Below are 26,778 nucleotides of genomic sequence, written 5' to 3' on the forward strand. Positions count from 1 at the left end.
AACAGAAACCCTGCTGTCAAAATAACCATTCTGTTTTCTTCTGATGAAATACAATTTTATTTTAATCTGATGCTCAATTTCAACCATGGACGTACATCTTTGGTTCTTCACTTCTGTCTAAACTGGATTAATGTATGGCCATAGACAGGAATTTAATAACAGCTGTCTTAAAGTCAAAGCAGCAACTCTGGATTTGTATGGTAGACGTGGAAAAATTAACATTTTCTCTTATCTGGAAACTTTAATCTGTTTTTTCTCCATGAGGGTCTAAAAGCTGATTTTCTATTTCTTTTCTCCTCACTGCCATGACTTTGGGAAAATGCTTTGAACTGTTGTACTCATTAATTTCAAGCACTTCGTAATTTTCTCCTACACTGAAATGTCAAATTTCAGGACACTGCATTTAAAAACATTGATACTCTCCTTTAATAAAGCCACATTTGTGTTGCTTTAACTTATACTTGTTCTTATACTTAATGTGAGAAAGTAACCGACACCCTCTGAGAATAAATTGAGAACAAATCTAATCCACAATGGGAAAATTCAACTCTTGCACCCAAATCAAGAACTGTCTGGGCTACAGACAGCTGAGCAACATGTCATGTGATCATTTGTGTTGTTGTGCCTCACCTAAATCCAGGGTTCACCTCTTATCAGTTTGACAGCTGCAGCAGTTAACTGGGCCACCACACATAGGACACAATGACATCACCACCCAGAGACAGTACTGACTCCTGAAGAAACAGTTAGTTCTGTTAAACCAATAACTGCAGAATCTAACAGTAGATTTATGATCATCAGCCAAGACACACACAGTTAATGCCAATATATGAGGAAACATGAGTGACAGAAGTATGTCACATGCTTCATGTCTGTCAACTGTCGACATATGACAAAACATCTGTTCAACTTTGACCAGATGTGTCGTCCTCTCACTCTGTTGTGATGAATGGCATCCTGCTGTTTCATAGCCCTGTCCTTGACAGTGTTGTTGAATGTGGTAGCTACTCCGAAAAAAGCCAAACTTACTGTCCTCAGATCAACTTTATCTATGACTGGCAAGATCAATCTTCTCACACAGAGGCTTCTGCTGACATGCACAACAACCAGTCAGACAAAAACAATCCCAATTCTCTGCTCCATTTGTTTTTATTGTACAAAATAAAGTGGAACATGAAACACAGAAAACCACTCAGAGATGCAGTCACGACTAGAGCTGAAATTAATTAACTGATTAGTTGATGGACTGAACTATTTGTCCACCATTTATATGATTTGAAAACTGAAATCTTTGGGTTTTGAGCTGTTGGTTTGGTATTTTACACAATATAAAGCACCAAGTGGCCTTTTTTTCTTCATCAAATTCTCCACTTGAATAGCATCAGCTATTATCTCCCTTATCAGCGACTCTTCAGCCTTTTAAGAACTCAGTGAATCTTCTTCTGATATTCACAGTTTTTATACAATAAAAGCTGTAATCGTTTCACTGACTGTTAATTTCAGATCAGTGAAATTGCACATCACACTGTGGAGTTGTGTGTCAGTAGTGTGTTGCCAAACTGTGCTCCAGGTTAATAATCTCAGTTTGAGAAGATACCAATTGGGTTTCTGCCTGAGTCACCTGAAAGCTGATCACAGTCCTCGACTCCATCAACAGCTGTCTTATCAGGGTCCAATAGTCCATGCAGGGAGTGCTGCTGCTGCTGCTGCCGAACAACCGACTCAGAGTTTAACGTTTTTAGATTTCCTCTGGGTTTAAGGTTTGAAAAAGAAATGTGTGTTTAATGCAGTTTGTGTGCCAAAGAGAGTCGCCTGAAAACATTAGCCTTGTCACAGCATGAAGTATTCCTCCACAGTCTGTGGTTGGTGTGTGGTCTAGTTTTTCTTCTTCTCCTTGCTGGTCTGTCCCTTGGGAACAGGTTTCATGAAATAAGCGGGGTTGGCGCGGCAGCGGAGGGCCAGCAGAGCCGGCACAGCAGCCAGCAGCACGTTGAGAGTGATAACGGGCCACCATTTGTCTGCTGGGACACGGTACGTGAAGGGAGTGCGGGAGTGCAGAGATGCTCCGATATGGCACCACTGGGTCTGAGAGAACAGCAGGAGGGGGTCAGCTTCAGGCTGTATTATGCAGTTTTAAGAAAAGACATAATAAGCACAGTTACCTGAGCCATGGCACCTGCGAAAAAGATGGTCCAGTCCAACATCCAGCTGCATCCAGGGGTTCTCAGACCATAGATGAAAACAGTCAGCAGGGGCAGAGTGTAGAAAAAATACACCAGCATCTGCAGGAAGTGTGCACAACGAGATCCCTGATCATTTTGAACAAGAATATACAATGTATTTGGTTCAATCCAGTGCATTTTTCCCCAGACTGACCATGACTCTGGGAAAGCCGACTGGGTCTTTGAGGTAAGGCTCGTACTGGTAGATGTAGGTGAAACATGCGTCCAGAGGACAGTCCAGTACCACCTGCAGTTAGAGTTATAATAGCATCCATACACATGTTACCTCATGTCTCAGTGAGTTCATTCAGAGGCAGTAATGCTTGTCAGATACAGAAGCTTCCATGTAGATTTACTCACAAAGCCTCTGAAGACAGAGAAGGCCATCGCTCCGAGTAACAGGAGAGACAGAAGTAGGTCAACAGGTCGAGACAGCAGACCTTTCTTCTGCTCCACTGAAATCTAGTCAACACAGGGAAGAGCTTAGTAAATTCTCCACACATTCAATCACTTGACAGCTGATTGCCTAGGCTGCATTTTTACGCATATTTATCTTAATTCATGTTTAAAATGTTTTATTTTATTTATTATTACTATTTATGCTAATTTATTGTATAGTTACTGTTAAATAAATTCTGTTTCTTACTATTACAACTCTTTCTCGCAGCCTTTTTATATCCGAATTTGTGCAGTCAAATGTGTTTCTCTTACAAAACAAAAACAAATTTAGGCTACTGGCTTTTCATTGTAAACAAATAAGGCTCAAATATCTGTCAGGCTTTGATATAATCATACCAATCTCAGAATCCATCAGCTACCATTCTGTCGAGGATTTAGCCTCTGGGGGCAAGGGCTGATATTTTTTTTAATTATGTTGTCCTGTTGCAAACAGATTCTGCATTCATATGGACATATCGTACATAACTTCAGATAATAAAAACAAACACTGGTTTTGGCTTTTTTGACCCATCTATCCAGTCAAAACCTCCTGCCTACATGGGATTCTTCACTCTTTATCATACGTCACCTGAATTACCCGTCATAATTACTACAACCATTAGAAGTCGCTGCCAAAGAACAAAAATAATATGGGTTGCAATAAGCTGGTCCTCCTGGCTCACAATTAAGGGGAACATACAGGTGCATCTCAATAAATTAGAATATCATAGAAAAGTTTATTTATGTCAGTAATTAAATTAAAAAAGTGGAAATTACACATTATATAGATCCATTACACACAGAATGAAATAATCTTAATTTATTTAATTTCTTCTAATTATAATGGCTTACATTTAATGAAGACCTAAAATTCAGTGTCTCAAAAAAAATATTACAAAAGACCAATTTTAAGAAGTATTTTTGATATGGAAATGTTGGCCTCTGAAAAGGATGTCAATCTATATGCACTCAATACTTGGTTGGGGCTATTTGACTTCAACTACTGGAAATGGACTTTTCCATGATATTCTAATTTATTGAGATGCAGCTGTATACAAATAACCATGCAGTGCTTTTTGTAGGTATAAGTACAAACGTGAATAAAGACCGTCTCTTACAATAGCTGGATTTATACAATCTTAAAAGGAATACAGAATATTATAAATGTGTTAACTGCTGAGATTTACCTTATCTGCTGTGACGACTGGCATCTCTCTGGGTCGGCTGAAGAGCAGGGAGGCTGCCCAGAAAGGCACCAAAAAGAAGGGGACGTTCCTCCAAAAAGCAGGTCGGATGTTGGACCCGTATTTACCTACAAACAACAACATCACTATTACAACCAAACACAAACAACACAGCTGATGTGATCAATCCGATGCAGGCGGCTCTCACCGATGACCACTCCTGGGATGTGAACAATTTGATGGGCGATTGAAGAGCCCGCCCACAGCAGCCCCAGGCTACGATACGACTTCCTGCACAGATAGAAAATCGACAGCTCTCATTAGATGATGGACACACCGTGAAGGGGTTTCGGGCGGTGATGTCACAGCTTACCCTCTGAACATGCGGTGGATGATGGTGAGGAAGAGGACCAAGTGAACGACGCCTTCCCAGTATGACATCATCAGAGCGTAGGCCGCACTGAGATGAGGCTCACCCTGAAGACACCACATCACATGATGAATGTTCATTTCTGACATATGAACATCTTAGACTAGGCATGTCCAAACTATTCCATAAAGGGCCATGCTGCTGTAGATTTTTGTTCCAACCAATCAAGAACACACCTGATTCAACTGATTAGCTGTTTGAACCCTGAGATCAGTTGATTAAATGACTTGTGCCTGTTGAGCTTCTGCTTGGGCGGAAGGAAAACCTGCAGCCACATGGCCCTTTCTGGAATAGTTTGGACATGTCTGTTCTTAGACGGAGAAGAAGGAGGTTTAGCTCAGTGCGGGTCCTCTTACCGCCCTCAGGTAGAAGCTCATGAAGCCGGAGATGAAGCCGTCCTGCTCCAAAGCGTTCATCAGGCCCACCATGCAGGTGAAGGAAAACTCTGCAAATACTGGACACATACATGGAGAAACAATATAAAAAAACACCTTCATTTAACGAATAGATGATCAAGTGTGTGTTTCTCTGGTTGTACCATAAAATAAAGGGTCCACGTTCTTCTTGCCTCGCACAGTGAGGAGGAGGAGGAGGAGAACAAGCCCCAGGACCACCATTCCCATTCCCAGGATAGGAAGAGGTCTGAGGAATAACAGGGAGAGTTCATACCTCAGGAGACTGCGCTTTAAAAAAAAGTATCATCACTTCTTCCACTTTCTAACATTTCTGTAAACAAGCGATTGCTCAATTAATCGAGAAAATCATCCGCACATTAAACAAAATGTAACTGTTATTTTCAGCTCTGAATAGAAATCATATTTCCATCAGACAAAAAACATTAGAAATGACAATTATAGACACCCTTAGAAACCACTTCATTAACTCCAAAAGCTATTATTTACTGTGTTCTTTGTAGAAAAATGATCTCAACACTCGAATGGCCTAAACTCCATTCCGCCTCTTTTTTAAGCATCAAATTCAAAGACTTCTTAGTGAGTTCAAAGTTTTCTTTGATGCAATTTAAATTCTCAGTTTAGTTTATAAGTAACAAGTCACTTTGTTTCATGCATTATTAATTGAGATTTTGAGATACTTTACTTCCATAAAACATCTTTTAGATTAGTGAGAAGAAAACAGCCAAAACACACATTTAGTTGTTTATTTTACTGCACTTGTATTTGTGTGTGTAGATTTCTTTAAATTCGGAAACTTTGTATTTGTGTTAGTCAGTATTCAACTGGGGGAAGTTGTAATATAGTTACAATTTACAAGCCTCATACTCAAGGAAATCAATTAATTTACAACATTTACTTTTCCAAATGTATTATATTTTATTTAAATTAACTCAGTTGTATCCTTAAGGCTTAAACTTGTCCTTCTCTCTGTGTGTAGCTTTAAAAATCTTACCAGTAACTTTAAATGAGTTTACTTGAGGATAAACACGCCCTCGCTAAACCTTCTTTTCCCTCGGGGTGTGGGCCGCTTCATAAGCCTATTAATATCAGCGGCTTTGCTGTGCAGTGCCTCCATGCAGCGGGCCAATATGAGAGTGAAATTATCATGCACACTTACTCCTGAAGCGCAGGGATGTTGTTCATGGCGTACAAAACTCCAGGAGCCAAGAGGGAAATGATCACCACACAGACTTCCACCGGCGGCCTCATGGCTGAAAACTCACTGTTTGACCTGTTTTAGAAAGAATTGTCCAGATAGAAATATTCCCAGCTAAACACGCCTGGCTGTGAAGGGAGACGTGCTAGTGTCCTCTCCACTGCCGCCGTGGAAGAGAGGTAATTAAAAGGAGTGTCACCCTGTTGGCTTTTGATCTGTGATGACACAATGCTGCTGCTCCAATACGTCTGCTCAAAGTTCAACTCAGGAGTCATGTCTAATGAAAGCAGGTCAAAGTGCAGATCATGGACTTCTGGATCGTGCGTAATGCGTAAAATACGAATTTGTATTAGATAACAATCACTCTGGTATTTTAACTAATTACAGTTAAACGATCTGCTGCGATTCAATAAGGAAACCATTTACATCATACATCCTGTCAGTCACCGTGTTTGCTTGTACACACTGCCACCTGGTGGAGGAACTTCTCTTAAATGTCTTTCCTCTGAGGCTTTTTCAGGACATTGAATTTCACCTTTGTACCTTTTCTTTCTAATTTCACCCAGTTTGGGAATTCTAAGGACACAAGATGAGTCTGATGAAAGATGAAAGAAGAAAAAAAAAATCTCGGTCACGCTGCACATGTTGAAATGCTGTCTGGGCTCCTGTGGCCCCTGGGGTTCGATTAAAGAGCCATCTGTCCTGTTCAGTGTAAGATTAAGAACTCCTCCGTCTGATGTCTCCAGTCTTGATTAGTTTCTGGATTATATCTGAGAAAGAACATTAAATTCAGAGCAAAGATTATGTGTTTTGTTGTTGTTAAAATTATAATTGTTACAATTCTTGAGCAGTTTCTTTCCAAAATATGATCATATACCGCTCTTTTACTGCATGTAAAGAATGATCATTAAACAACAACATCTTATGGATAGACGTTTATAAAGCAGGCCTACATCTAATGCAACGTTATCTTCTGCAACAAAGCGGCTGAAGAGGATTATGCTGCTGCCATAGAAACTTAGCGTCCAGTGGAAAGAGAGAGTAGAGAGGGGTGGGGAGTCCAGAGGAGCAGCGGACAGAGAGTTGATTAAACAGACAACCCTTCGCCCACACAGCAGACACACAGTTTTTTAGGTGACACAGATTCTTTTCTACAAAGAGTCTGCCACAATGCTGCACCCTTTAATCATCGGCATCATGACCGTGAACTGCTCTATGACCCTCATCTACTGGGCCTTCATCCTGAGCGATGTCTACTTTAAATGGCTGATGGAGCCAGAAGACAAACCCAAGCAGGTGGTCGTCCCCGCCTGAGGGAGTCACAGTCAATATGGACTGACTGAATGATTGGATGTTTCGTTTTTTTTCGCTTAAGACTAGTGAGCAAGAGCAGTTCAGCTTGTAGTGCTTTCTGTGGAGTTTGTGTTTGATCTGCTTTCACCTGGAGAAGACTTGAAAAAGTTTTTTTTACTGACATGAATAGATCCTGCAAGTGAATGAGAAAGGAGTCCTTCTTACAGGTAATGCTCTGGATTTATCTACGACTTTAGCACAGGAAATACACTGAATCACATGTTTTATTCTCTGTGATTTAGGGCCTGGCGTTATATCAATATTATTTCAATATCATGATATGAGACATATAATTTTTGTATATCATATGGCATGATAGTTGTCTTGTCTGGCTTTAAAGGCTGCATTAGAGTAAAAGTGCAGACTCGGCTTACCAGGTAGTTATTTCTTTATTTGTTATTTGCCTTTATCCATATATTTATTCATATTGCCCAGCCCTATTGTGATTTATCTTCCAATTGTGATAAAGGTTGCAATGGTTTTAAGATTTTCACACCACAATAACCTTACGAAGTATCATGGATTTAAGGTGTCACTGAATATGCTATATCACATTATTATTATTTAAATTATTGTTATTAGTTACCAGTTACAGTGACACAGAAAGGTTTTTTATTTAGTTGAACAAATAATTGCATTTTAATTGAAACTTAAAACCATGGAATCATGGAAATATGTGCAAAAATTCTTCCATTTAAATAATAAATAGGAAAGGTAGTACATTTCCTGCTTGTGCAAAATAAATAAATAATAAGTACATTGTACATTTTTTTAATAGATAAGCAAGGTGTGGTGGTATTATAACCATCAATGTATGCCAACATATATGTGTTGTCTTGTCATATTTGTGGCTCAAAGTTTGAATCAGCTGTTGAAAAAGCAGCAGACTTCACTATGAAAACTATCAACAGGTATTTCATGTAACGCTAAATGAACTGAATGAGATGTTTGCTGACTCAATATAAAATGTGGTGACAGCGACATCTGTCAAGCAAATCCTGTCATGGATTACTAAAGGACACCTTGATGCTGACACGGACAACCTCCTGACAGCCTCACTCTGACACTCAGCCTGAGACCTCACACTGCTTTGGCATCTTGGGTCTTTTCCCCCTGGTTCTTTTAGTTTATCAACCTTTTTTTTGGCTTCTCCACAACATGCCACACACCTTCTACTGGGGTCTTCACCCAGTCTCCTGGTTCATCCTCATTGCGAATGTCGCCATCACCCTCCTTGAATGGCAATTTCTCGTTTCTCAGTTTTGCAAAGTTCCCGAGCCTCCAAAAGACAACGAGTCGAAAGAATAGAAAAGAAATCTACCTCCAGAGAAAATCTTATTTTTGGATCACTACTTACATGCCACCTGAATCACTGATGGTGGGGATTTCTTTTTTTGGTTTGCTTCGATAGAGCAGCCACTAAAGTAAGGTAAGCCTTTTTTGTTTGCATGACCTTAACTTTCTGCCATGTGTTTGTGGTTATTTCCAGAGCTGTCTGTATATGACACGCGCCAATTTGGAAGTCCTTTCATTTACAAGTCAAAGAAGGAGATCTGAGGAGCTGTTTCAAGTCTTGATTACAAGGTAAGGAGTCGTAAAAGTTTACCGTAACACCTTAAAACCTCTTCATTTCATCAACATTTCCTTTCTAACAGCATCTTATTAATTTATATTGTAAAGGAAGTTGTTTGTTCTTTATCAAATTATGAACATATGAGTTTTTCACAAGTTACATTTGACGTACAGTATTCTTCCCAGGGGGAAATTTATTGGTCACATTTAAAAAACTCGCCATCTGCTCTGTTATCAAGCAAGAAATGAGCCTTGAAAATAAAGTGTCATATTAGTGAATTATGTGACAGGACATTTATATGATATAACAAGTGGATCGGCTGTACTTAAGATGAATTTAAAGCACAGGATATCCATAAAGTGATGCCAGTGTAAAACCCAAGAGAAAGTGTGTTTACTGTAATATATCATGTATTATATATACTGTGTGTGTGTGTGTGTGTATATATATCTATATATATAGATAGATATATAATATCCAGTGTGGTCATGGAGGACCATAAGCCTCTTTGCCGTATTACTGTCCACCTCTCCTCGCTCATATCTCTAATCCCCACAGATGGAAAGCTGATATTGCTCTGTGACAGACTCAATCCTATTAACTCTGTCTGTCCTATATTCACCTCCTCACACTCCTCGCTCCCCTGGAAATTTGACCGAGGGCCCCTGTCCAAAATACTAGAAGGAAGAATGCTGGGATTTAAGTCTAGACGAAAGATTAGGACACTTGGCACACTTATGGTATCACATTTTTCTTGTCTGATGAACTACATTTTCTGAAGCACTCATTTGTGTCACTGACAAGCGACCATGTTCTTTTTCTCTTTTTACCATCTTGACATTTCCTGTCATTCATCCCAGCTTCAGTAAATAAATAAGTGTTTAATATCTTCTTCTTCCTGTCCCTCCTCGTCTCTGATGCACCTTTATCGCCCATTTCCCAAGTTTTTACAGTGCTGCGAAGGATCTGCAACAAGACAATAAATCAACCAAAGAAACAGCTTCACCAAGTTCCTCGAACACACCGTCCTATAAAGAAAGTATCCACTTGTCAAAACCAAAGCAAGTAAAACAATGAACCAGCAATCAGCCTCAGGAGGAGCTCTGCTTGTGAACCTCACACAGCTGGTGTTTGAGCACCGGCAGCTCCTCCAGCTGTCCAGGAAGAAGGAGGAGGAGGAGGCATATTTCGTGGACTACATACCGCCGGCAAGAGATGCTATAACTCTGCCGCGCAATGTAGTCTATGTCCTAGTCGGAGTGGTGTTGGTTATTGTGGCAACTTACGCCATAGTGGGACATCTGATCAAAGATCTGATGCATGACCTAGCAGGTAACCCCTGGCTGGTGTCCTCTCCATATTATCACTCTCTCCACTCTGGTGTCTTTGACTCATTTTCCCTTCCTGAGCTCATGGAGCCAGGGCTGCATCGGTGTTTTGTCTTTTCCTCTTTTGGGTGACCATGTTGTTTGGTGGCTCTCCTTCATATTCACCCTGAGGTTTGTGTGCAGAGGTCAACCTTCCCTACAGTTTCCTTAATTAAAGAAAAAGTGAATGACTGCTGCTAAAGTAACACCTTAAAGGGGTACTCTGCTGATTTTATGCTGCACTTCCACATTATTTGGAGGCCAAGATATGCAGACTTTTAGTCCTCAAAGCACAGGATCTTACATTTCACAAATGAAACTCAATATTATCTTTATTTGACATCCCCAACCTTCTTTTAAACTACATGCCTTTGTTTTTGTTTTTTTTTAACAATTATTATTTATTTTAACAGCATTCCTTCCAGAGCTACAGAAATATTATATAACTTTTTTACAGGCTTCATGCATTATATTCTCATGAACAGGTTAATATGGTATAAACAAAGTATAAACGAAATATACAAAATCCAAAACACGTCAGTAACGTTGTGGCACACTTGTTTACATTTAGGCACCCAAAGTAGTTGGTTAAGGTTAGGAAAAAAGAACAGAGTTTGGATTAAAATAACTACTTTCATATGACACTGCTGGACGTGGTTATAAATGTGACGTAGGTGTTGTAAAAGCTGACATGGACTGCAATATATTCACGTTCAGAAGACTATTTAAAAGTTTACTTAAAATAACACGATGACATAATGACTTTTAGATTCAAACAGGACACAAACATCAGTCTCCTGAGTAAACCTATAGTGTTTGTTTGATATATCCACTCATCTTAAACAAATTTTTTTTCAGTATTTATCTCTTATAGCTTCGCTCCCTCATATTCGCTACAGCTACTAGATGTCACTACCAAACAAATAAGCAGCACCTCCTGGCTAATAATTCTGTGGTTTTCCTACGAGTTCCAGTGCATTTTTTTCAAGAGGCTAAAATGTATATGTAAAATTGGTGGAGTGCCCCTTTAAGAAGTCACAGATGGGGCATCCCGGTGGCTCACACTGGTAGAGTGCTTACCACATGGCCGTGTGCTTGCTGCAGCGGACCCGGGTTCGAATCCGGCCTGAGGTCCCTTTGCTGCATTTCTTCCCCTCTGTCTCCCCCTTTCTATCTGTCTCTATCAAATAAAGCAGTACAAATGCCCAAAAAATAATCTTTAAAAAAAAAAAAGGAGTCACAGATATTGGATTAATTTAATTCTCACATATTTTGTCCTGTTTGTTTCTCCTCACAGACTGGATTCTTGGCCCCAAACCAGTGGAGGATGATTCAGAGGCAGGGAGAGCAGAAATAGAAGAAGGGCGCCGACTAAGCATTTGCAGTAAGCTGATAGAGAAAGACAGGCTCATGATGGAGAAGGAAAAGGACATGCCGCTGCCCGGCTTCTACCTAGGAGCCGAAAGCTTCCACTATCCACCCTCCCCTCCTCCACTGAGAAGCTCTCTGGCTTTATCGTACCTCGGAGAAAAAAGGATATCTGCTCATAGTGTGACCTTTGCCTGCCCCGTGACCCCTTATGCCACTTCCCTTTGAGTTTTCACAGCAGTTTGTTCAGATCTATTCTTATTGCAGATCTTATTTCAGTGCAGTGATCAATGTTGTGACTTTGCTGTAGTGATGCATAAGCTAACGCATTTTTGTTTTATATAAAACACTCATCGCTCTGTATTTATAGTTTGTAAAAATTTTGCTAAAAAACTAATTATCGTGTGTTGCCCATCAATTTCTCATGCTTCAATGTAAAGTATGTACCTTGTAAACTTCAAAGATGTTAATGTGAGCTGTGAAAATACATTTTATTTCAATAGCCAACAACCAAAGATTGTATATATAGATATATATGTCAATTTATATATGTATAACTTCAATTAAAATTATGATTTCAAACCGTCTTAAAATGCATGTTATAATCACGTCAAATGTTGCTGTAATATGTGTTGCAGAAGAAGAAACATGTAACTTGTAACTGTTCTGGTGCTGGACTAAGCTTCTCTCCAGTAAACAACTTAATAATACAAGAGTGCTGTTATGTCTTGTGTGTGTCCTTTAATCCATCTTACCTTTGTCTAATACCTGCTCACGTCAGGGCAGGTGACCTTATGTGTCAATGCTGAGGATTACTGTACATTTGAAATATTAATACTGTTCAATAATGACGATAGATAGATAGATAGATAGATAGATAGATAGATAGATAGATAGATAGATAGATGTCCATTGTACAAAATTTTGTTAAAAAATAAGATTTAAGCTAAGTAGTTAGCTAGTTAGCCAGATAAACTACATAACTACCGTTAGCTAGCAGCCAGCCAGCTTACCACAGCTAGATCGATAAATAGATAGAAGGGATAGTTACATAAATATTGATACATAGATCCGCTTTTCTACATGCATCAGGTAAATTCTTACGACCTCATTAGCAAACTGTGCTCATGGCATTGTTCCTCTGACCTTGACTACCTCAAGCCGCTGCAGCTAATCTAGTTTCCGTCTGCGTAGCTCCACAAGCAGACCAATAGGGAGTCCGTGCAGAGAGACAAAATGACAAACTTGTCAGGGTGAGAGATAGAGTTGTTCTTTTATTTTGTTTAATGTTTCCAGGAATGTGAAGACACCCAGTGAATTGCAGGATTATTGCCTGCCTTCTTCCTGTATGTAGAAGTTTTTTTTCGGGTTGCTAAACTTTTGTTAAAACTGTAATGCAGGTTCATTGTGTTGCATGATGTGAAGCAATAAGGATTCTGAGATATTAAGTGGACTCCCGGGCCGACTGCAGCTTTGAAGACTCTCAGACAGCAATGGAGTTGCCAAAGAACAGCTTAAACATTCGGTCAAGGGACAATGATGGGACGGTATTGTTTGAGAGCTACATACCCCCCTCTCGGGATGCTGTCCACCTGCCTACCTATGTCCTCTACCTGATCATGGCAGTCTTCGTTGTGCTGGGTGTTCTTTATGCCATTATCGGTCATCTCATCACAGACCTCATCCATGACGTGGCAGGTTTGTAACTGTACTGTGGGTCTTTTTTAGAGGGATAGTTTGCATTTTTTAAGTGGGGTCGTATGAGGTACATTCACATTCAGTGTATTTCCTACAGTAAATGATGCTCTGCATGATCCCAGTTTGGAGAAGCAGACAGCATGCTGATCACTATCTACTGTAGGTAATACACTCACTGTGGATATCAAACAACCCCACGTCAATGAATCCAAACTGTCCCTTTAAGCCAGAAGATATTAAACGTGCATGTTTCCACTATTAAAAAGATCACTCACAGCTTTTCCCTTGCTTCCACTCTTTCTGTTTTCCAGACTGGGTGTTTGGGGAGCAGCCTGAGGAAGTAGTGGTGAACTATTGTGAAGCCAAGGATAAGTTCATGGTAGACTGGTGCCCAGAAACTTCCCCAGAACTCGAGGCACTGGCCCGGGCCGAGGAGAACAAGATTATTGACAGGGACTTCATAAAAGCCCCCGCCATCTGGATCATCTCTACAGAACCTCAGGGCACCAAGTCGGGACCCCGTGTGGTCTTTGACAAGAGGAGTTAGGGCAAAGAAGACGGCATCTTATTAGGGACTTGCTGTTGATGTAGAGCTTCTGTATCTGAATGTTTTGAGATGACTGAGAAGTGAAGTGAACGGCTGTAATGAAGCACGACTGTGTACAGCTGGAGAAGTGTGTGATCACAGACACAGGAGGGTGTCTGTTGCTGAGGTGCTGAATGTTTTGAGTGCACAGTGGTCTTATGAGGACATCTAGTGTTTATTGAGGTCATTGCAGCTGAGTTGCAACAACAGTAACCACATTACACATAAATGTCAGCACAAGTGTGTTTGTCAGTGATTAAAAGCAAAATAAAGTTAAAAAAAATAAAAACAAATACATTTAAAATTATTATTTAAATTTAAAATTAATATGCCTTAAATCATCTCTGCTCAAGATTGCATAACATCCTTAAGATCATAATGACTGATAAGAAAACATTTAGGTTATATTTCTATAGTGCATCAATGAATTTTATTAAGATTAGATGACAAATGAAGTTGCAGAGTTGCCTAATTGTAGTGGAAAGTCCTCAGGTAATTGTGTTTCACCTCCATTCTTATCCTGCAGTATATTTGGAAAAAGCTTTATCCTCAGCAGTCAGTTCATCAGGTTCAATAATAATTGTATAAATGATGGAAAAATATAATCAGAGAAATATAACTGACATGATGTTTTAAATGCACAAAAACAGTAGAACAACCTATTATATGTGTATAAATACATATAATGTATATGAAGTCTCTAAATAATTCTGTTGAAATAAGATGTTAAAGACATTAAAATGGTCTGAGATCGTTTTTTTTCTGGGGGGTTTTAAGTCACAAAAAACACACTGAATCAGAGCAGTCTGATTCAGTTGCACTTCATTTCAGCTTAAAGTGCCATTTGCTCGTGTCTGAATCATTCGGTTACATGCCCACATAAATAAAAGAACAGAGACATTTGGAGATGAACTATAAAGTATGAAGGAGATAAAACTAGAATTTTGCAATCTGCCACTAAAATTGTGCAGTACTAGTTTTTCTGTTTCACCTCCAACTGTCTCGGCTGAATGCCCAACTCATGAATTTTAGCCATGGAAAATATCTTATCTTGAGCTTAACCAGGTTTGCCATGAACTTAACATTAAAGGGTCAGTTCACTCAAATATTTTTTCTTTCTCATTTACACCTCTAAGTATCTGAATGTGCATTTATATATACCCTGACCATTATAGATTTTCTTCTATATTCAACTATAACACAAGCAGTATTCTTCAGCAGAGGTGTGTTCACAAAGGTCAAAGCTTGGGCTGTTTAAACCATAGACTGTATTAAACCTTGCAAAACTGGAGTGTAACACCACCGCTCCAGCAGGGGGCGCCACAGTAAAGAAATGTGTCCACAAGCTCCACGTCACCACACCTGACATGGAAGCACAGGAATCTTTTCAGGCTCATTTGAATGTAATGAGTAGGCTACAAAGAGTTAACCAACCAAGCATACAGCAAACAGAAGTTCTTACATTTGAAATGTTATGTCCTTTTTTAGCACAAAGTAATTCTCTTACCTGCTTCAGGCTCATGTGTGTTGCCACAGACTCAGCTAAGAGCTCACGCTTCTCATCTAAACCTGTTTATGTTGCTTCAGTTTTATTTTGAGTGAAAACTTCCCCCTGCGCCTCTAACAAGATTACTGAAGCTGTTTCCCTCTTCACATCATCTTGCTGTTACTGACTGCTAGAGCAAACAATGACATAATCTTATTAACTTTGTCTCCCCTAATCCACTTCTCTTTCAGCGCAGGACCCCTGAGTCAATGTAACCATCTTCAGATGGATGAGACAATCAGCAACCTCTGCAGCAGCTGAACGTGATCTCACAGAACATAACTGTCTAAAAGTCACTGTGGAAAACTCAAATGTCAGCCCATAAAAATACATATAATAAAGCCAAATCATATGAACATTTAGAACATCTTGAAAACAAGACTGTGGTTCTTTTGTAAGCTTCAGAGAATTATTTCGAAGGATGTATCCTGAGAATGCAGACTTGGTGTTGAAACAGTTTTCCAAGTATGATGCAATAATTCTGCTGAAATCAGAAACTAGAGGAGAGATCATAAGGGATTTAGAGGATGTGTTTTTGCAGGGCGACCAAATATTATTTCTGTGATTCAGAACAATGTAGACCAGTTGTACCATACATATACAGCTTTGTGTTCTTTATACGAGTCGGCTACTTTGTATTTATATACTTAAATTCAGGTGGACAAGTCGTATGGCACTGTTTTTAACAATGCTTGACAGCTTTTGATGAATTTTCAAACCTTAGAATCTTATAAAATACAAGACATTGCTATAGAGTAAACTGCCAAACAGTAAACTAGCTTCACCTTCAACATCTGCTTAATGCTTCTTATACATTAATGCATCCTTTGTAAAAAATTAAATACATACTAATGATGATAACAAAAGTCTGGCAGGAAGCATTCTGCTGCATAATGACTACTTTTATTTATTGCAAAAGTAGGCCTGTTAAATTTTTCCTATATTATGTACTGTATCTACATTTACTTGAAGTGTAATGGAGTATATGTGTGGTATTGCTACTTATACTTTAGTAAAAAAAAATATCTAAATGCTTCTTCCATTATTGCTGTTTAGAGTGTTATAATTTATTTATGCAAATATAAATAAAAAGTGGTTGAATACATGGAGGCCACTACAGTAAGTCACAATAAGTAGGTGCTGTATTAAATCAGGACAACTGTATCTTATTTCACAAGATATCATTCAAAAACAATTCACAATAATACCTTGACTACTATGTCTTTAGAAATGTATTGTGGTTCTTGGTATTTATATAAAGGTATTGCATGGATTTACCCCCATATGCATTTGAGGACTGTTAAGTAGAACACATACAAGCTACTTACAAAGACATTGTAAGCTACCAAACCCAAAAATGTTAAAACTGCCCCTGATCTCCCTTACTTTTTTTTTAAATCAGCTATCATAAGTTAAATCAGCTAAATGTGTCCTTAGAAAGCTTTCTTGCTCTTGCAGCATATTTTTGCTCTCAGCTCATCTGGTGGTGGGCAGGTTGAACAGCAGGGCTCTGCTCTGTGGGATGGGGGCTCTCTAACATCCCTGCTGTCATCTCTACACACACACACACACACACACACACCCTCCAAACCTGAGCGGTGTGTGGTGCGACAACCGCGCACAGTAACGTGCTCCTATGTGGTTGTATTGTCTTTGTTTTAGCTTTTTTAAATGAATAATGGACGGGTGATTTGAAGGCAGCGGCTAACCGGCATGGATGCCCGTTGACTGAAGGAACAGCCTATATGGAGTGGAGCTCATCGCCGCCGGAACAAATCTGGGGAGAGCCTGAGAGGTGAGGCGGCTTTAAGATGATTGTGTGCGGGGGACACCGCAGCGGAACACTGGGTGATTTAACAAAACACGACCCGGGCTTTTAGACAGATGTTTGGGCGAATTAAACCCTCCTTCCGGTTGAAATACGATTATTTTCACCATATGTTGTATTCAGTGTTTTATCATAAAGCAGTCGCGCATCCTCCGGTTGTAATAAAGGCCGTGGCTGTATCACACAACAGTAGCCATCTGCATGCTTTGTGAAGCTACTGAGGCCACTGGCGACACAAATACTGGTCTTTATGTCTGGATTTCCCCCCAAATACATTCATAATATAATTTGTGAAGACATATATGGATGAGGATGAATCAGGAGGCTAATTTTGGCCTACTTTGCTCAAATTAACTTACATTGCGATACAGTAGAAAACATTTAGCAGGCCCAGAAGTAATAACTTAAATTAAATCCCTATTCAGGTGCAGACCGAGTAAGAGAGCACGACTGAATAATAGCTGACTGCACGACTTTCAAAAATAAAAAATAAAACGTTTTTTTTTTTTAGGAAAAACAAAACTCATATGCATGTAATAGCCCACAGTATGAGTTTGCCTACTTATTTTTTATTGATTGCAGTCCCCCACAGTTCAAACTATTCATGCAGTGTTTGCTATTGTATGTAGGTTACTGCATCACCAAATCCCTCCCACACAGGGACGCTCAGTGTAACTATAAATGGACCATCCCACTGATATTTGAACAGGCCTGAAGAAAACAGTAGTGAAAACGTAGCTACCCTGCCCAGCACAATGATGCAGCATGTAAACTATTTATTCTCCTGGTGAAGTTTTAAAACCTCCGGCATGCACCAACTGTCTTTACATTTTCTGATGAAGCAGCTGTCTGAGGAATTTACACACAGAGACGGGGAGAGGGAGTGCTAATGGGCCGTCCTGTCTGAGTAGTGGGAATAGTTTTTAAAATAGTGGCTCTATAATGCTTTACTCAGTATTCTGTTGTTGTTGTTTGCTTGCCAATCAATTAGTTATAACCAGATTAAAGGGAAGACTTGCTCCTCTAAGCACCCCCTTTCTGCTTAGCAGGTAATTGAGTCTGTGAGGCTCTGTTGAACTTTGACCCCGAGCTGCTCCTCCTATGCTCACCCTCCCCTGCTGTGACTCCCTGATGACCCTCTATTCCCCACAGAGGTGCAAATGAGATCATGCTGTTCCAGTTAAAAGATTTTAGTGGTTTTTTTTTTAATTTCCAGAAGAGCTCTCTGCTTACAAACATTTTAAGCTAATTGTGTGAATTAGCGGAGAAGTTGGGAATGAATCACATTTTCTTCTGTATTCCTCTGTAGGAAGAGTTAAGAATATCAATATTAAATTAAATGTTTGAAATCCATTCCACTGAAGTGAATTATTGTTCCCTTGTAATGCTTAAAATTCTACTTTTGTTTAAGCTTGGAAAAAAACGTCAGGATGTATCATTTGTTTAGTATTATTTGTTATTTATGTTGCTACTCAGGTTTCCTGTCTATTCTTCTAATTAATGTCGTCTTGTAAAAGCCTGTTTGGGCTTGGCAACTGTTTATGCATGATATAATTATAAATAAAACAAATAAATTAATTATTTTTCATGATATTCAAATCTACTTAAATGTTTTTGAAGGATAGGCTACTGTAGTTTTTATTTTATTTCAAATGTTTATTTAAAATCTCTCTCCCTCTATCTTATGTGTAAAGCTGTAATGATTAGTTCATTAATCAACAGAAAACTGATTGCTCATTATTATGATAATTGCTTAATTACTTTTCAAGCAAAAATGGCAGAAAAAAATGTCCTCTTTTTCTCTGTTTAATATCACGATAAACTGAATATATTCCATGTTTTCGACTAGAAAACAATGTATCAAGAAAATATTCTGCAGATTAATTGATAATAAGAATAATTGTTAGTTGCAGCCCTGCATCTGTTATACATGTGCTGACAAAGCTGCTTTCTTGTTACTTTCAGTTCTGTCGAAGAGCAGACTTCATCCAAGAACACAGGTCACATGACAGGTACAGTGCTCTCATGTCAAACTATTAGTCTTGTATAAAAACATTAACTGCTCTACTCATATGTTTTGTTGATTAAAAAATGTATTTTTTTTCTCTGTTTAGATTTGTGTAGTGATGAAACAGACAACTCTCCTCCTCTCCAACTTCACACACTCAAGGAGTTTGAACAGGTGAGAGCCTTTATTCTGAAATGTTATTAAGCTTGTTGTGTGTGACACTTACTTGTCCTTCAGCATCATGAACAATACTCCAGAGTGTAATAATATACCCAATGAACATCTGCTCTACAGTGCCACCTTGTGGCATCACGTCTTCTTACAAGTACTAATGAGCTGGTTTGCTATGAAGCAGAGTCCTCAGGATCAGATCACTGAATGTTGAGAAAATCAGGAAAGTCCAATACAGAAATATATGCTCCAAATTCTGGAACATGTCAGTAAATTGTACAGAGAAGGAGAACACCTGCTGATGATGATATAAGATGGAAAACACCCTGAACCTCCCGTTGGTGAAAGTCTGCCTCTGGGCACAGAGTGGCCCACTTTAGGATTTCTCATCCTCCTCTGCTGCACTATTACTGAGAACCCATCGCATTGTTAGCTACAAAATGACTATATTAAATATTATTTTTGATGTTTGGCAGCAGGGTGTTGTAACGAGCATGGGGAACATTACTGACCCAAATTCAAACCCAGATATGACAGTAATCATTTATCCTGATAAACTGTAGTTTAACATGGCACTAGTTCTTCACCAACTAAAGGATCTTTGTGTTTAAAGACCCTAATTCAGAATCAGAACCATACCCTTTTAATGCCAAGTAGGTTTTCACATACAATGCATTTGCTGTGGTATATCCGTGCATAAAACAAGTACAAGTACTAAACATAGAAATAGAAATTATGGCAAGTACTGCAAGTCAAAAACATAAGCGTACATAGAAAATAAGAATAGAAAAAGTCAATATACAAAAAATATACATTTAAAAAAAGAAAAAAACATATAAAAGCAGGAACAGTAGAAACATTATGTACAAATATGATGTTATTTAAATGAGGGTTTAAATGAGCTGTGCAAACTTCCCAGCAGTGTGCAATTAATACATTAATTCATGTTATTAAACCCATTTTGTGCATTTAAGTGCCATATTCCATAATAAATTGTTATAACCAGGCCTAAATATGCAAGGGAATAATACTGGCTCATATATATATATATATATCCTTTATTTAACCAGGTAAAAGTCTCGTTGAAATTTAAAAAATCTCTTTTCCAAGAGCGACCTGGCCAAGAAAGCAGCATACAAAGTGACAAGTTACAACATTTAAACACAGTTAACATAATCAATTAAATATAATTAAATACAAATACAGCCATCACAACATCAGTGAAAGAGCCTCAAGTAGAGACTCATACGGAGCAGTCACACCGACCAAGGGAAATTATTTCTTTATCCTTTAGAATCGATTTAAATTCACCGATTGTGATCAACTCAGACAATTTCAATTCTTTTCGCAGATTGTTCCATGATAAAAGGGCGGCGTAACTAAAAGCTTTCTTACCTAATTCAGTTCTCACTCTTGGCACCAGCATCTGTACAATGATTTGTGAGTGTAGACCATGTTTAGTTTGGTTTCGACACATGTATGCACACAGGTAAGAGGGAAGCAGCCCAAGAATACATTTATAGATAAAAACTAACCAATGAGACTGCCTGCGAACATACAAAGATGGCATTTCAGCCGTGGCCTACAGAGTACAATGATGTGTACGATTTCCCAAGCCAGTAATGAAATGCAGAGCACAATGATAAACACAGTCCAACTTCTTTAGGCTTTTGAGTTGTTGCATTCATGAAAAGCATATCACCGTAATCCAATAGAGGCAAAAAAGTTGCAGAAATCAAATATTTCCTTGTCAGATAGGAGAAATAAGATTTGTTTCTAAAAAAGAATCCTAATTTTAGTTTTAGTTTTGTCACAAGGCTTTCAATATGGGGTTTATACATATACACTAGGGCCGGGACTCGATTAAAAAAATTAATCTAATTAATTAGAGGCTTTGTAATTAATTAATCAAAATGAATCACATTTTAATCGCATATAAATATTTGACCTGAGAACAGTGAGAAGTAATTTTTTCACATGGGTTTTTAGTATACCACTGAATAATGACTGAATACATAAGCTTAAGCAACAAAAATATTGTTTATTTTTGTTCAAGTCCAACAGACCAGTGCAATTTTTGCCATTAAGTGTAGCAATAGCATAGAAATATAGTACATTTCAGAAATTCAGGTAGCCTTTAGGTAGGTAGACCTTCTGTAAACTATAATACTTTGGTTTTAGGGTCATAGCTTGCACACAACCATGTTTTGCACCCTGAAAAATGCATGTATTATAGGCTGCACATAAAGTGGCTGTAGTTTTTCGTTTGTTTTGTTGTGGCACAGTTCCTTTAATTGATGATCTTTGCAGAAAATATTAGAGTGGACTGTTATACCTCAATAGATGATCTTTGAAAAAATGTCTAAAGAAAACGCTAGAGTGCGCTGTTTTGTGAATCGTAGAAGATCTTCGTACCTGTTGTCCGCAACATGCTCCTGTAAAAGAACCAAGCTTTTAAGTAAATAAAGTTGCCAAGAGAGACAACTTTGAGTCATCATTGCAAGGGTGCAACACATGCTCTTATCGATGCTTCCATCCGTTCGTTTTTTGTAACAAAATTTCCCATCCACGGGGCCAACCAAAGCAGTCTCATCGTTCATGTTCACTGTGGTTTGTTGTTGTCTGAACCTGGTCTGAACTCATGAACGCTAGTTGGTGCTCCAGTATAATCAGTCCGCCTGAAACTCATCCAGTGACAAACGTTCCGCGGTGCAAAAATAAGTGCGATTAAAATGTGTCAATTTTTTTTAACACGTTAATTTTTGTGTAATTAATTAATCTTAATTAACGCGTTAAAGTCCCGGCCCTAATATATACACTTATTTACTATGTTTACAACCCTTCTCATTGCAGTCAAACTAATAAACCTTAATAGGCTACATTACACCACCTGATAGTAATTTATGCATCACTGTGAGGGGTCAGATAGAAAGGTAAATCGGTATTTGTGCATGCGTTCGTGACGACCGTACTAATTCATGTTTGTGCGATGCTTTGGCGGTTCGGCCCGCTCTGTGTCAGTACAGACAGGGCAATTTACAGACAAAAGCAGAGATCCTGTATCATATATAAAGTGAGCGGAGATCTGGGCACAGAGCTGCATGCGCGGAAGTAACGCGGAGTCGGCACATGCTAACCTTAACGTTACCTTGTGCCAGATACGCTCCGTGGACGGGATGCTTTCTGCTGATAGGCTGAAGCATTAACGTCATGCTAATGTAGTAAGATAATTCGGTTCTGCAAATAGAAACACTTTACAGAGTTTTCATTTTATTTTGGCTTGAAATAATCTCAAATTAGGGACTTTCTGACACGTTTCTCAGGCCCGGTCTCTTCTCTTTGCCCCTGTCCTGTTTCTATCTCCTCACAGCTAAACCTGTTGCTCGATACTTATAATTGTCTGTGCGGAAACAGATTTTGCGGTCTTATTTATTAAACAACGTAATCGAGTAGTTTCAGCTCTAGAAGAACGATATTGTGTCTGTGCATTCAGTATAAATTATAGCCAGGAGGACAGTGAGCTTATCTTCACATAATGACTGGAAACAGGTAGTCTGTAAACAGTTAGCCTGTAAAATGTTGCAATAAGTAACTAGCTACAAAATGATCTTTTCACATTCCTGTTTTTTTACTCACATACAGTCATAGATGGATACAGTGTTAGAGGCACAGCCCCATTTATTCCTATGAAAGTTGCACAGTGATGCATGAAGCCAAAAAAGTTTGACTTCCATGCAGTGGTGTAATTGAGGGTATACACAGGTATACAGGACATACCCACCTCTTTTTCTGGCAGTTTACAGTATACTCAGTATATAAAGGAGAGTATACCCACTCCCCCCTAGTTAACCTACCCTTCTATGTAGTAGTACACTCATCAATTACCACTACACCACTGCTTCCAGGTATAAAATTGACCAAATCTGCCATGGCTCTGCTGCACTGTAGGGCACATAGAACGTGCAGACCAGAGACTGGAGTCTGATTGAATAAAATAATTTAATAGTGCTGGTCTTCTAGACTTCCCCAATGTTGTCAGACTGAAAAGATCAATTTCTGATGGTGAAATGAGTCACTTTGTTGTGATGCTCAGAAAAACATATCCACCTATTTACACTTCCTGGGCCCCATGGCATCACACGATGGACCTAGAAGTTGTAATTCCAATGTTTGGCCCCTATGACACACTGGCATTATATGCACAGACTTGCATACAACCTGATGATCAATGGTCTTTTACGGAGCCCCCCAGGGGACACGGGGGAAAAAAAAAGATGGGGAAAAAAAAAAAAAAATGATGAGTGAAAAAAAAAAAGATGGGTGAAAAAAAAAAAAGGACGGACTTTTGCGAGATCCCGAGATACTTTTGCGAGATCCCGAGATACTTTTGCGAGATCCCGAGATAGTTTTGCGAGATCCTGAGATACTTTTGCGAGATCCTGAGACACTTTTGCGAGATCCTGAGATACTTTTGCGAGATCCCGAGATACTGACGAAAGAAGAGGAGCAATGGAGGAGCGATATTCGCCTATTTTCCGGCCTTCTAACTGGAATAGCGTCACGAAAACCGCACCAATTTCCCCCAGGATGGTTTTATTTTGTACAGAAAACTAAGACTGACATTTCACAGGCTTGATCAACTCCCCAAAATCAGCGAGTCTGGTGAAAGATTAAAGTAACCGGGCCGAATATACGTCCTAGTGCCCAACGGCAGCCGTCTTTCTTTTCTATTTTTAATAACTCACTGGAAATTCATCTAATAAACACCAAACGACTTCTGATGTGTTCATGAACTCACAGTGGACTTCCCACACCATTATTTTCAATACACACCTTTTCAATTCCTTTTATTCAGTGTGTACAATATTTAAGCCTTTTATTTTGTAATAGCTCTCTTGTTTTTATAGATATCAACACCAAACCACTTCTGATGTGTTCATGAATTCATTGTGGATTACCCACAACCCTTTATTGTCATTAAAAACTCTTTCAATTTTTTTAAAAGGCATAAGTAATCAGTATATATAATTATTTCATATCTTAGGCTTTTATTTTGTAATAGCTCACTTGATTTTATAGATATCAACACTAAACCACTTCTGATGTGTTCATGAACTCATTGTGGATTTCCCACAACCCTTTATTTTCAATAAACCCCCTTTTTAAAGGCACAAGTAATATGTGTGTATAGTTCTTTCATATATAAGGCCTTTCTTATTTGATAGCTGTTTGAATCAGTCACAACCCTTTAGTTTCAAGCAAAACCTTTACAAGTTGTTTAGATATAAGGAGCAATAAGCGTGTATATTCTATTCATACTTAAGGCTTTTATTTTTTAATAACTCACTTGTTTTTCTACATATCGACTTCAAAACACTTCTGATGTGTTCATGAACTCACTATGAAGCTTCCACAGCTTCTTGCTTTCCTTTAAAACCCTTACAAGATTCTTAGACATCATTCATTTCTTTACATTTCTCATTTTTTATTTTGACTTCACTGTTCTTTTTCTTCAAAATTGCTGCTGTTAATTCAGGTCAAGCATGCAAATTGTCATTCAAGCATGACACATACAACCTTTCAGGTAGTTTAGCATTAATTGCAAGCTGTTAAAGCAAAGTGAATAAACAAAAATATGATTACTACAGCCACAAGTATGCATCTGTACTTGACCATCAGCTCGTGATGCTTTCCAAAACAGAAAATCGAGAACAACTATAGCAAGCAATAGTGAGGAGTTAAAATACTAAGAGCAGTCTTTGTCTTTTGTTGAACATAGGCATATATAAATTGGGCTGCACAGTAATTAAATACGTAAATTACATTTTTATTCATTGTCTTACAGATGTCTTATGATTGGTGACACACTGGAAGGAATGGTATCTGAAATTTAAAGTGTTTGTTTTACGACAATAAAGGATGTGGGGAATCCACAATGAATTCATGAACACATCAGAAGTGGTTTGGTGTTGATATCTATAAAAACAAGAGAGCTATTACAAAATAAAAGGCTTAAATATTGTACACACTGAATAAAAGGAATTGAAAAGGTGTGTATTGAAAATAAAGGGTGTGGGAAGTCCACAGTGAGTTCATGAACACATCAGAAGTCGTTTGGTGTTTATTAGATGAATTTCCAGTGAGTTATTAAAAATAGAAAAGAAAGACGTTGCACTTTTGCGACGGTCCCTAAGCACTCTGGCTGCCGTTGGGCACTAGGACGTATATTCGGCCCGGTTACTTTAATCTTTCGCCAGACTCGCTGATTTTGGGGAGTTGATCAAGCCTGTGAAATGTCAGTCTTAGTTTTCTGTACAAAATAAAACCATCCTGGGGGAAATTGGTGCGGTTTTCGTGACGCTATTCCAGTTAGAAGGCCGGAAAATAAGCGAATATCGCTCCTCCATTGCTCCTCTTCTTTCGTCAGTATCTCGGGATCTCGCAAAAGTATCTCAGGATCTCGCAAAAGTATCTCAGGATCTCGCAAAAGTATCTCGGGATCTCGCAAAAGTATCTCGGGATCTCGCAAAAGTCCGTCCCTTTTTTTTTTTCACCCATCATTTTTTTTTTTCACCCATCATTTTTTTTTTTTTTCCCCCATCTTTTTTTTTTCCCCCGTGTCCCCTGGGGGGCTCCATAGTCTTTAACATTTTGGTTGATAGACTTTTTTTTAACTTCAACACAGCCAGGATTGTTGTTGCTCATGTTTCCAGTCTTTATGCTTTGCTATTCTTATTGCTGTCACATTAGTTCAGAGTAGGTAATACAGTATATATACAGTATAGTGTATTTGTGAATGTAAATGCAGCACATCCAGTTGTCTACTTTGTATGTATTGTCAATTTTGAGTCTTATCTAAAACTGTGGATGTTTCAGATGCATACCAGATCAGAATAAAATGCAAGTCAAGCACTATAACTGTAGCTGACAGCTCACCAGCAGTGATGGGCCTTTAATGTTATTCTGACAGTTCTGCTGAGCCCTGTTAAAACAAGACGTGTCACCAACTAGTCACGGAAGCTTTTACACAGAAATAAACACACAGCGTGCATATACAGACATGGAAAAAAATATTAGACCATTGTTTTCTTCAATTTCTTTTTAATTTCAATACCTGGTACAATTAAAGGTACATTTGTTTGGACAAATATAATGATAACAACAAAAATAGCTCAAGAGTTTAATTTAAGAGCTGATATCCAGCCATTTTCCATAGTTTTCTTGTTAATAACCAAAATCATTATCAAGAAAACCATGGGAAATGTCTAGACATAAGCTCTTAAATTAAACTCTTTGAGCTATTTTTGTTGTTAGCATTATATTTGTCCAAATAAATGTACCTTTAGTTGTACCAGGCATTAATATGAACAAGAAATTGAAAAAAACAAGGGTCTA

At 38.5% G+C, this 26,778-nt stretch overlaps 4 protein-coding genes across 6 annotated transcripts in view; 3 read left to right on the forward strand and 1 right to left on the reverse strand.

Moving 5' to 3' along the window:
* Nucleotides 1-1,128: 1,128 nt before the first annotated feature.
* tm6sf2a (transmembrane 6 superfamily member 2a) lies at nt 1,129-6,297 on the reverse strand. Its single transcript, XM_059344181.1, has 10 exons — nt 5,847-6,297; nt 4,813-4,916; nt 4,631-4,728; nt 4,218-4,321; nt 4,053-4,135; nt 3,848-3,972; nt 2,583-2,684; nt 2,377-2,469; nt 2,163-2,282; nt 1,129-2,085 (listed from the first exon to the last, which is right to left on the reverse strand). The coding sequence occupies exons 1-10, from the start codon at nt 5,936-5,938 to the stop codon at nt 1,876-1,878; spliced, it is 1,131 nt and encodes a 376-aa protein (XP_059200164.1). The 5' UTR covers nt 5,939-6,297; the 3' UTR covers nt 1,129-1,875.
* On the forward strand, nt 5,287-12,259 carry LOC131980044 (small integral membrane protein 44-like). Of its 3 annotated transcripts, none has more exons than XR_009395172.1 (3): nt 5,287-6,064; nt 8,728-8,822; nt 11,476-12,259. XR_009395172.1 is itself a non-coding variant. In XM_059344186.1 (2 exons), exons 1-2 carry the CDS (start codon nt 9,885-9,887, stop codon nt 11,772-11,774), a joined length of 558 nt encoding a protein of 185 aa, XP_059200169.1. In that variant the 5' UTR covers nt 9,824-9,884; the 3' UTR covers nt 11,775-12,259. The 3 variants fall into 3 exon arrangements, 1 of the variants encoding a protein (XP_059200169.1); XR_009395171.1 differs by lacking the exon at nt 5,287-6,064 and adding an exon at nt 7,019-7,405; XM_059344186.1 differs by lacking the exons at nt 5,287-6,064; nt 8,728-8,822 and adding an exon at nt 9,824-10,143.
* An 882-nt stretch (nt 12,260-13,141) lies between these two features.
* LOC131979875 (uncharacterized) lies at nt 13,142-13,955 on the forward strand. The gene is made up of 2 exons (XM_059343943.1): nt 13,142-13,244; nt 13,556-13,955. Exons 1-2 carry the CDS (start codon nt 13,166-13,168, stop codon nt 13,789-13,791), a joined length of 315 nt encoding a protein of 104 aa, XP_059199926.1. The 5' UTR covers nt 13,142-13,165; the 3' UTR covers nt 13,792-13,955.
* A 2,996-nt stretch (nt 13,956-16,951) lies between these two features.
* LOC131979968 (myomegalin-like) overlaps nt 16,952-26,778 on the forward strand; it is a 56,063-nt gene continuing 46,236 nt past the window's right edge. The window contains exons 1-3 of the mRNA XM_059344057.1: nt 16,952-17,171; nt 19,170-19,216; nt 19,319-19,386. Of these exons, the coding sequence (XP_059200040.1) occupies nt 17,122-17,171; nt 19,170-19,216; nt 19,319-19,386 (165 nt within the window). The 5' untranslated portion in view covers nt 16,952-17,121. The remainder of the gene's footprint in view (nt 17,172-19,169; nt 19,217-19,318; nt 19,387-26,778) is intronic.

The sequence above is a fragment of the Centropristis striata genome, chromosome 11, assembly GCF_030273125.1.
Source record: "Centropristis striata isolate RG_2023a ecotype Rhode Island chromosome 11, C.striata_1.0, whole genome shotgun sequence".
Lineage (NCBI taxonomy): Eukaryota > Metazoa > Chordata > Actinopteri > Perciformes > Serranidae > Centropristis > Centropristis striata.